Source organism: Phoenix dactylifera, chromosome 9 (assembly GCF_051530095.1).
Source record: "Phoenix dactylifera cultivar Ajwa chromosome 9, Ajwa_hap1_PhDact_Kaust_v1.1, whole genome shotgun sequence".
Taxonomy (NCBI): domain Eukaryota; kingdom Viridiplantae; phylum Streptophyta; class Magnoliopsida; order Arecales; family Arecaceae; genus Phoenix; species Phoenix dactylifera.
Genome location: NC_143198.1, coordinates 188,069 through 199,426, shown reverse-complemented (window position 1 = coordinate 199,426; position 11,358 = coordinate 188,069). Strand labels below are relative to the sequence as shown.

General features: G+C 39.3%; 1 protein-coding gene across 1 annotated transcript; it reads left to right on the top strand.

Annotated features, from left to right (window-relative positions):
- Positions 1–723: 723 nt before the first annotated feature.
- LOC103712020 (uncharacterized) lies at positions 724–7,495 on the top strand. The gene is made up of 7 exons (XM_089925165.1): positions 724–966; positions 4,680–4,821; positions 6,070–6,217; positions 6,301–6,376; positions 6,509–6,620; positions 6,732–6,823; positions 7,235–7,495. Exons 1-7 carry the CDS (start codon positions 739–741, stop codon positions 7,277–7,279), a joined length of 843 nt encoding a protein of 280 aa, XP_089781291.1. The 5' UTR covers positions 724–738; the 3' UTR covers positions 7,280–7,495.
- The last annotated feature ends 3,863 nt before the right edge of the window (positions 7,496–11,358 follow it).

Sequence of the window (11,358 nt, the reverse complement as noted above, 5' to 3'; positions counted from 1 at the left end):
TATTGGAAAGAAGCAATTACACTTGCTCGTGATTGTGTAGCTTGTGATCGCTCCCATGAAATCCAATACTAGATAAGATAGCTACGGCTGCACTATTTACCCAATGATGGGCATCACTTAAATTAATTTTCTTCGAATAAAAATCTATTTTGGAAAAAAAAAAAAAGGGGTTTGTCTTAGAGGCTACATTTTTTCTCTGAAGCAACTAGACTGGAGATTTTAGGTTTAAGTCGAGGACCGGGTAATTATAATCAACTCAAGGCAGGCTTCATTTCTATGCCTTCGTTGCAACTGTTTTTTTTATGTAACCCCCTGCCTTGGTTTTTCCTCTTTTCTTCGTTCTTTCATGGAACTAAGATGGCCGGAACGCCAACCAAGAAGACAAGCGAAGGCAGAGTCACGTTCAGATTTTTGCATCGACACGAAATAAAAAGAAGAAAAAAAAGAAAAACAGTTTTGCCTACTTGAAGAAAACTGATGGCCTTTGTTTGACCTTTTGTAGTTTGCGATCGAACCGTAGTTTGTACCAAAAAGAGTAGCTCAGTTTCGCATCACCCACCGTCCGTCTGTTAATAAAATCATTCCTGATTAAAAAGAAGAATAGGGAGGGGGTTCAGCGGAGCAGTCGGGCTCGATCATGGACCGTTGCTGTGCAGTAGAACGATGGTTGATGTGCAACGCAAGCAGATCAAATGGCATCTGGCCTTTGCGAGTCCCCTGTTCGTGCTGCCCTCACGGATGCATTTGACTATAGCCGGAGGGATCTTTCCATCAAATTTCGCATTTAACCACGCGAGAACCAACCCTCGGGCGAAGCGAGCCGAGAGAGAGAGGCCCGTCGCCGGTCGCTACCCCTCGCCCGGACGCGCCCGTGGAGGGTTTCGGAAGCCGTCTCTGCCACCAGCTGCGTTCTTCATCGCGGAGGCGGCGATGATGGACTTGGATCCCAGGCATTACGAGCACGTCGTAGGTCTTCTCTCGCTCGTTCTCTCTTGCCCCTTCCTTTCGTCTTCTTCTCTTAGTTACTGTTTGGGATTTCTTTTCTTTTTTTCTTTTCATAAAGCCTCTAATCGCATGGCTAGAATCTTCTTTTTCGCTCTACTTCTTGGTGGATTGCTGTATTATAGCATTCGAAGGCGCTCGCTCTCTAGGAGATTTCTCCGTGTCCGTAGTTTTGATTTTTTTCTTATTTTTAATTTTTTTTCACTAGCCTGCATCTAACTGGATTTGAGTAGGCGTTGCGACATAATAGGACGATATTTTTTTTCTTCTTCTTGTTTTTTTTTTTGTTATAGAGAAGGGTTTTATGGGGCTTAATTTGCAAGATCAAAACTGAAATGTTACGTATTTCGGATATGAGTTCGGTAGCTTGAAATGATGCTGGTGGAGCGTGGTTTTGTGAAGTTCGAACTTGGTTGCTGATTATGGGAAGTATTGATGGAAGGTATAATTGGACAAGGAAAAAAAGATGCATTTCCTAACATATAGCTAGGTGGAGCCTTTTCATGTTACATCCCACCGACTAGCTTAAAAACGAGCATTGGCATTGTTTTCTGTTCATGTATTGGTCTTGCACAGGTTTCCAGTTTCTGAAAAACATTTTGAGGTCTTGAACAAGTCATGCTGCACGTTGTTCCTCTCTGTCTGCTTTCATCTGGGCATCTGATTAACAATGACTATTTAAGATCACCTGTCTAGTAGATATAAAAAAGGGGACACATCGCACTTAGCTTCCTCGTTTCTGTAGAGCTCCCATAGTCCATATTTGTTATTGAATGAAATAGTGGGAGGCACAGATTGATTAATTTCTAGAAGTAACTAGATTACATTCCACTGGGACTTGAGGGCTGATGAAATAGAATTAATTAAGAGGAGGTTACCGATCAAATTTATGAGCATATCACACTTGTAGCCCCCACCTCCATCTCGGATGCTGTCTTGTCGAGGATGTTTGCTTCGTGTAATGAGTTTAGTTCTATAATTAGAAAATATATTCATTGAGGATTTTAATTTTATTAAAATGGATCTGGTATCTCCATAGTCATGCGATATTAACTTTGCTAAAGCTGGATCACATTCATGTTTCTTGGAGTGAAACTTCACATTTCATCTTGTTGTTGTTTTCCCCCCTCTGTTGAGTTGCTAATTGTGCTAAATGTTGTATACTGGTTATCCACCTAATTGATGATTTTGGTGCATTTCTTGCGCTACTCTCTATGGCTGCACGGAGCGAAGGATTATACTACCTTTAGGTATCCTGACTTCTTGTCTTCTTTTCACAGTTCCCCTTTGCTTAATCCGGTGCATTCTATGCAACTGGCTGATGTTATGCAACTTTTCTTTTCATCTAATTATCGTATAGCCCTCTTATCATCAGTGCCAGCCTGTTTCTTTCGTATAGTCTTCTTCTCTTTTTCTCCTTTTGCTTCTGAATATAAAGTACTGATTCATGAACAGAAACAATAAATCTAGCTCTAAGAATGAACATGAGCTGATGAAGGTAAGTACAGTTCGCGAGGGCTGAAAAACTTGTACCTTTGGAGCGCTCAAACAGAATCAATTCTCACATAGATTAGAATTCTATTTGCTTATACAGAAATCCTGCATAACTTTGTTGGTAAGGAAAATGTTATTCTCAATTTCTCTCCTGTGGATGAAACACTGATGAACTGTTGAAAATAGATATTAGATGTTGTGCAGTGGCCTTGAAATTGGTCATATGAATGAAGTTCCGGAAGGAAACCGAGCAAAAAAGAAATTAAGAGTTAGCTATCTTGAATTTAGGGACTGTGGCAATGCCCATGGACTTGATTATGCTAAACATCTTGCCAGGATTGAAGAAAGATAAAGTTGCTTGGGTAATATTATTCATAACAGGTCCTTTCAAACAAGGACTGATTTATATTCAATGAACCTGCGGGTATTATTGGGCTTAGCTTCAAAACGGCAAATTTAGCTTCATTGTTTCATTGGTAAAGTACTATTTTCAGTTTTATGGACCTAGGGCCTGCTGTTGATTCTAGGAAGGGAAGGTTTTTGGAGCCAGTAGCTCTGTCTTAGCTAAGGATCCCTTCTCCAGATTAAAGATCCTTAGTATAGCTGTGTGCGTTTTTTATTCCACAATTGGATGAGGGTACCAATATATTGTAGTTTGACCCGAATGATTTTTCACATGCCTAGTGCATTTGGGTTATTTCTTATTTTATAATATTGGTATTGTTTGATATATATATTTTTTTTCAAAATTTTGTCTAGCTATTTCTCTTAGCTCCAAGTGCACTTGTCCTCAAGAATTGTTTCCACTCGCATACTCTTGGCTTCTCATTATTTTCGCTACTTATAGTCCTGTGTGGTGCATGGCTGCCTCTATCATCCATGGGTTTCAGCATTTTAGTAATGTGGTGTATGATAAGTATTATGCTGCTTAGTATCTCTAACATTATGTAGGTTTGTATTATTGATGTTGGCTTGTTTCGATACATACAGACTTTTATAACTCTGATAATAGCATATCATGATGATTTATAAGTCCATACGAGTCAGCAAAGTGTTGGATTGCACGTAAGCACAGCCAAGCCTGATAAAGTTGAAAACTTTGGATCATTATTTTTTCAATCAAATATATGCCGATCCAACTAATGTGTTCTTGTTTAACTAATGTGGTTCACATTTTTGTGACTTGTTTTTAAACAATCAATATTTGTTTTTAGTGTGATGGAGGATGATGAACTGGTTTTGATTGTTCGGAAGGCATGTTTTAGTGTTCCCTATCAAACAAGCAATACCCTAGAAAGAAACTCAAAATAAGCTAGATGCAATAGAGGGGCTTACCACATCTTAGTGTGCATTGGTTATCTTCCAATAGTCCTATCTAATATTTATCATGTACTGGGGCATGCCAATTGTTGGCAAGGTATGTTATAATATGATAGTGTGTTGGGGTTTGACTGGGAGTGGCTTAATTTACATGTTAATCCTTCAAATCAGCAGTCATGAAATGATATGAGTCAATTGTTCCTTCCATTAAACAAACCCAGGCAGTAATGTTACAGGAAGTGAAAATGGAAAGTGCAAATTCTTATGCTTCTTCCTACCAGAATTCCCTCTTACGTATTCACTTCTTTATTTGTGCATACTCCATTCATGTTAATAGCACATCGACAATAATTGAAAATTTTCCATTATTTCCTGTGGCAGAAATATAACAGAATTATTCATTATGATAAGTTTCTCATACAGTACATGCTAGGCAAGACTTAGTAGGATAAAAAAAGAAATGTGACTATCTACCTTCTTAGTGCTAAAATGTTATTCTTTTGCTTTGAATCTCTGGTAACAGAGTTCATGCTGTCTTAAGCTTTGGTCATGGTGCCTCTTCATAAATATCTGCAAGATTTGAAACTATATCCTATCATAGTCTCACACAATAAATTTTAGTTTTTGCAAGTTTCTTTTTCCTTCTCAAACTTAAATCAGAATTGATAAATAGATAGATAGTCTAAAAATAGTTAGTATGACAGTTACATGTTTTTTGTATCCGTAATAGAAATTGTATGTCATATTCCCAACATTCTTCACTCATTGTTAACTTGCTTACCTAGCATCATCAAATGATTCCCAGACTATTTCCTCTGCTGTTGAAACTCTGGATACTGATTTTGTCCTTTCGTTGTGTATAGACAATCAACGATGGTGATATCCGCAACATCGTCCAATCTTATCTTGTGCATAACTGTTTCAATGAGACAGCAGAGAGCTTTCTTGCTTGTACCGGAATGAAGCAGCCTGTTGATTATCTTGCGGACATGGACAAAAGAAAATGTAGGTGACTTGCTTCTAATTTGTTCAACACATGCTTAAATTTTTTCCCCCCTCTGGATATAGCAATATTAAAATTGATAAATAAGTATTGTCAGAGATCAATTTCTTATATCCATTGCCTAATGTTGGAGCAGTGAAATGTGCATATTCATCTATTTAGACTGTTGCTTGGTTGCCTGTTAGATGGGACATGTAATGCTTTTGGATGGTCTGAAAAATACACAGAGCAAACCAGCCTAGATGATAAGATGTTGTCAATAAAGGTAGTGTTGATACCGGTATAAGATGTAACACTGCACCTAGTTTACATTGTATTGTAGCGTGTTTTAAACTAACACAAAAAACACACTTGCTCCAAGGGCAGATTTTTTTTTTTCCAAGCAAGCCCGTTAAATTGATTCTTGTTTTCATTTGTTTAGATAACTTGGACCTTGGAAATTCAAAGGCTGCCAGTTCCTTGAAGGGAATGGTTTGTCAATGCCTCAACCAATTGGTGTAGCAGCTTCTGATGTAGTTGGGTCAATTCATTGTCATGATACAGTGTTGATAAGTATGCTTTTAACGATGTCGATGATTAAATTAGATGCATAAAAATGAGAAACCTGGTATATGATAATGTCTAATTAGCTTGCTGGGTATCTGAGCATACATACGCAAAAAAATGTCATAACAAACAGATACGTACTAATAATCCTTAGAAACAGTGATATATGTAGAATGAGCCAGTGTGTTAATAAATCATTCTCCTGAAGAACGGGTCACAAACTTCTTTTTTTTTCCGAGTATAATTTGAAGTTTCACATCATAAAGTGAATCGATTATGAAGTAAAATGGAAGGATTTATCTTTTGCCATTCGATCATCATATATTTGGACAAATTATATCCATAAATGGTATCTAATTAGCTTACTGTATATCTGAATATGCACATATGCAAGAAATGTCATAACAAACATATATGTACGGATATATTATTAGAAACAGTGAAATATGTAGAATGAGCCAATGTGCTAATAAATTTCTCACCTGTAAAGATCCCTTTTTTTAAGTTTAATTTGAAGTCTCACATCATAAGGTGAAGCAATTTTGTAAAGGTAGAATGGAAGAATTTACCTTTTGCTATTTTCATTTTCATATATTTGATATGAGTAAACATATAATTCGGAAGTACATGTTGGCTGATAACTGTATTTTTGGTTATCCCTAGCGTACATGTTGGCTGATAACTGTATTTTTGGTTATCCCTAGCAATATTCCGCTTTGCACTGGAGGGAAATGCTCTTAAGGCCATAGAGCTGACAGAACAGCTAGCGCCGAACTTACTGGAGGATAACAAGGATTTGCATTTTGATCTGTTAAGCCTTCACTTTGTCAATCTGATCTGTTCAAGGAAATGGTAAGGGATCCATAAACTATCATTATAAACATGATATGCGAGACTTATGTCTTGATTTATTATGATTCATCTGAACATGACAGCACAGAAGCTTTGGAGTTTGCTCAGACCAAGTTGACGCCATTTGGAAAGGTGCATAAGTATGTTGAGAAATTGGAGGTATGTCTCCGAAACCAATATGCTTGTGCAAACATGCCTTAAGATATCATAAGTATTATAATCTTGTCATGATTCACTGTTGATCATGGCCATCAAGTTCGTATAAAAACAATACTTTTGGTGATACACCAGGACTTTATGGCTCTGTTAGCTTATGAAGAGCCTGAAAAATCACCTATGTTCCATTTACTGAGCCCAGACCACCGACAGAATGTTGCAGATTGTCTGAATCGGGCTATTCTGGGTATATTAACTATATAGCAACTCTTTTTTTTTTCATCACCAGTAATTTGCTGCCCCCTTCTTGATGTGAAAGTGACTAATTTATGGTATTTGATCTTATGGTTGATTTCAGCGCATGCTAATCTACCTTGCTATTCTTCAATGGAAAGGCTGATACAGCAAGCAACCGTGGTTAGACAGTGCCTACATCAGGAGCTTGGCAAGGTACACAATTACTTAAATTTCTTTGCTATTAATAGATATGCTTGATCTAGCATTTTTGTCTGAACTAGTTTCTTGTATATGATGAAATCTTTTATAACCTTAAACTTATGCCTGCTCTTAACTGTGCCAAACACCTATATTTTCTGACTTTGGACGTGCTTAGAAGTTGCTTAAGTATAACAATAAACCTTGCTCCAACTACTTGGAGTTAGTGCTAGAGCCTAGAGGTTACTTCTGTCTTTTGAACTGTTCTACAATTATAAGCTGAAAGAACAAATTAGATTCGGTCTTTCTCAGTCATCAAGCCAAATCTGGAGTCTGAGGTAGTTAAAATGGAAAGTGAAAAAAAAAGGCCACTGATATATGAGGGTCTAGGGTGCATCCTTACTCTTTGAACTTGTTGATGAGCAGGATGGGCCTCCACCATTTTCTCTGAAAGGCTTTCTGAAAAATTAGACAGCAGATTGCATGCTTAGACCCGTTTCAGATCACCGTGTGCTGCCTACGATATTGTTACAATGCCAGTCATGCAGGACGTAGCTGCGAGGGCATGGGCAATGTGAATGTTATATACTGGGAACAGATCTCATGTATCGGTTTATCTGATGCCCGGTCATGTATTATTATTATTGTTATTATTTTATTTAAAAAAAAAGGAATCATTGATTAAAAGCCAGGTGGTTTCTGGTGTGATGTGAGTGGCTGTTGCTTGTCGTCTACATGCCTTGAGAGGCTGGAATGTTGGGGTGTTCTCTTTCCTTTATTTCAAAATGCAACTCTTAACTTGCAGCTTGTGATCTGTCGATCCAGCGAGTCTTCGTGGCTTGGAGATGACATGAATGAAAAACCTCCAATGATCCATGACTACTTGATTTTTTTTTTTTCTTACCAAATCCGAGACTCTTGCACAACCCCTACTGAAATGCTCTGAATTCTGCCGCAACATGTCAGCGGAATGGTTGAAAGATGACCATCCACCCACCCCGGAGACAACCATTGTCATGTCTGAGTTTGAGCAAATTGTTAGCTGAAGTAACAACATCATCATTTCAGATTGCATGCCGTGCGACAAAGTATTTATCATTTTTAATTTATTTATTTTTTTTTCCCCTCTTGAAAAGCAAACCGACTGGCAAACGAATGGGCGATCCTCGCCAATGATAATCCACTGGGCAACAACTGACGCAATCATCGCCAATATGTGGAGGAAGAAGGGGGGGTGACAAAGTGGATGGGAGGATTGGGCATGGCAAAGTACAAAATAAAGATCGACAAATTGGCCCATCGTGCAGGGTATCGTTGGAAAGTTGGCAAGGTGAATTACCCGTCATAAAAAGAACTACCGTCATTCTCCCACCTGAAGGCTATATTTGTAAAAGATTCTTCCGAGGAGCCGAGCTTGGGTTGGTTATACTCCCTTGGTTACCTGTTGCTTAGGGTTCCGCGCTTGGAATCTAGCATGCTTGCAGGGGAGCTTGGCTGTTTGCGCTGGCACCACCGAGGAACCTGAATCGCATTGGATGGCAGCATATATATATATATATATATATATATATATATATATATATATATATATATATATATATATATATATATATATATATATATATAATGCCCTCCCCAGATAAAGAAAGCAAGAAGGGAAAGAGGAGCACAAGACAGTGCCCGTATTATATTAATATATACATCTTCGTGGCACCTTAAATTAAAGCTACTGCCAACCCAGGGCTCATATCTTCCTTGGTATCTCCAAAAGATGAGAGAATCCGGCCGGAGGCACCCCAGGGGGTTGCGCCCACAGGGATCAACCTCTCTCCCCAAATTAAACCGGCCCGGCTTGTGGGCGAGCCTTTCAATTCAAAACCTAGCTTTCCAGCCTGCGGTCGTATCGGCCCCACACTGCAAGGGGTTGGATACATCTCACCTTCTGTGAGGCCGAGGGGTGGGGCAGGTGAGGCAAGCTTTTAGGACCCAGGTGGATCTCACAGCATGACAGGCCTATCATTCTTTGGTTGGACGCATATAGCATGTTGGGTTGGGCCCCTATCACATCAGTGCAGCATCAAAGTGGGTGCCTGCCTTACCTAGTTAAAGCACCATCGGCCATATGCGCCAAACTCTGGTTAATTACCTGCTCCTTAGATTTCTGTTTGCTTCTTTGCTTTCGAAGGCGTGTCTGTTAATTTCATCATTTATCATCGAGAGGACAGGCTGTGGATCTTCATGACGGTTTCCGTGTCTACTTTGCAGCCCAGTATCCCTTGTTTTTTTCAAAAAAAAAATAAAAATAAAAATCAAAAAGAACCGGCCACCACTTTGTCCTGCTCTGCAATATCCTACAGCCGTTCCATTTCCCCAGCGGTCTTGTTCTGTTGAAGGGCATCTCATAAGTACCATTTATTTGTTTATTTTTACTCTTTAGTATAGAGTGCGAACTTCGTGTCAAAACTTGTGCACAGTGTGCGCGCTGTTGGATCTTGCAATTCTAGCTTTGTGATTTGTTTTTTAAAAAGAAAAGTTTTCCCTATTGGCTTCATTAAAAAGATAAAACCTTAATATTTGTTTAGCTGTGATATTATATATATATTGCTGCTATGAAATTGGCAATGTTTAAACTTAATTCTAAAATCATGGCATTAGCTATATGTTCCATCCGTGCAAGTTAGCTGCTAGATCTGAGTCTAATTAGTTGTAGTTGTTAGAAGGCGGAGATGAAATACCGGGAGATGCATGTAGCTGAAACTATATATATATAGCACTTCTAGTTCTATTACAGATGGTATTTATTTCCTGTTTCTTGCCGAATGCACATGAATACTTACCGGCTGCAATGATTATTTTGGGCAGATATTGCATTTACAAAATTTGTACTAAATTTCAGTAACATGCTAATAATTTTCATAGACCAGCAACGCAAGCCCTCGGCAGGAGCTGGAATGGCTAGACTTGCAGGGTGTGTCCCATTATTTGCAGGGAGACATGGTTCATCTTAATTTGGCACCGTGCATAAAACTATTTTTTTTTAAATTTCTTCTGTCTGGGTAGCTTGCTCTTAGCCTTATGACCTACATTGGTAATTAGAAAGCCCTTGCATAATTGCACCACCAAATCCAATGTAGATCATCTCCATGCACGAGCCTATCCACACTTTACAACCCGCGCTGCAAGTGCCTTCGAGCCTCATAGCGGCGTCACGTACTGTTGGAGGCTAAGAGGTAGTACGTATGCATGAGTTGATAGGTACGTAGAGAAGCTAATCCTGAGAGAATATCTCGCACACTTATCCATGCATAGGGGGAATCGGCGTCGGCCATGCCGCCCTACTTCCCAAGTCGATCCCAGCGTGACGCCATTGGAGTTCTGAAAAGTCGAATCGTACAGTCTTCACTCTCACCTCACGAGCATCTCTTTCCTTTTTACGGCAACATCTTTCTTTAATTTGCTTCCCTCCGTTAAATCTACGTATGTGGAGCCAAACTACGTACTATTACTAAAATATCTCGACCGGGATGCCTCTTTTTTTGTTCGGAGAACAAAATTTTTGACATGATTTGAATATAAAGAGCCTTCCAAAGTCGATGAGAAGCCAGCTAAGAACTTCATTTCGTGGTCGAGCATTTTGACACGTCGTGCCGACGTTGGTCGGCATTTTGCAGGAGTCTGGTTTCGAATCCCCCTGTTCCAAGAGGCCATGCATGATAGCTGTATCAAGCCCACGTCAAAGCAACAAGTACATGTGCCGGAATCTTTCACCAATGTTTTTCTTCTCTAATTTTTAGCAAATCCAACATTTACAGTGGTTTACCACGTCCGATGATCAATAAGAACCTTCAGAAATAATTTTTCTTAATTATACAGGATCAATCCTAGTCTGGAAATTTAAACTGGGGATTGTTTCTTTTGGATCGAGGGCCGATCGAGTTATTTGGAATAGCGATAGGTAGTCAAAAGGAAGGGGAGGGGCGCTGAAGGAATAGCGATAGGTAGTCGGAAACAATAAACTTTGGAGATTGCTATCTCAAATTAAGAAAAGAAAAGGAATGAATTAACTTGGATCTCATAACTTTACATGAGATCATCTTTTCTTGTTTTCGTCGGTTCTGGAGAGGTCGTCACCACCTGAATCTGTGAGCCAACTACGTGCGAAAGCATGGTAGCAGCCATGTGTGGTTCAGATTGTGCCAAACCATAATTATGAAACTGTATCCCTCTGTAATTTATGTTGTCGACGCCAGACAACATCCAAGAGCTGCACTAACTTTTCTATATTAGCCATGAGCGAATTAAATCAGGTCTCTACCTAGCTCATTAACCAGCGACTGCACCGTACTGGCCATGTTAATCCTGGGAAAAATTACCATGTTTCGAGGACAGCATCTCATCCCGCAATTAGGAGGAGCATGACAGCATGGAGCTACGTATTAGCAAGTAGTTTTGGACCTTTGACTGAGTCCAGAGATTGCTGGGAGTGTGATGAGTTGGAGTTGGTCATACGGTTAACATTTGGCTCTGAATTCCCATGAATTAGTTTTAGC

Bases quoted from the DNA above. Each gene is read 5' to 3' on its own strand.
- LOC103712020 (XM_089925165.1), top strand. From the start codon at position 739: ATGCATTTGACTATAGCCGGAGGGATCTTTCCATCAAATTTCGCATTT. The intron at 967-4,679 runs GTAGGTCTTCTC...CGTTGTGTATAG, and splicing joins CCAGGCATTACGAGCACGTC to ACAATCAACGATGGTGATAT. The intron at 6,377-6,508 runs GTATGTCTCCGA...GTGATACACCAG, and splicing joins AGTATGTTGAGAAATTGGAG to GACTTTATGGCTCTGTTAGC.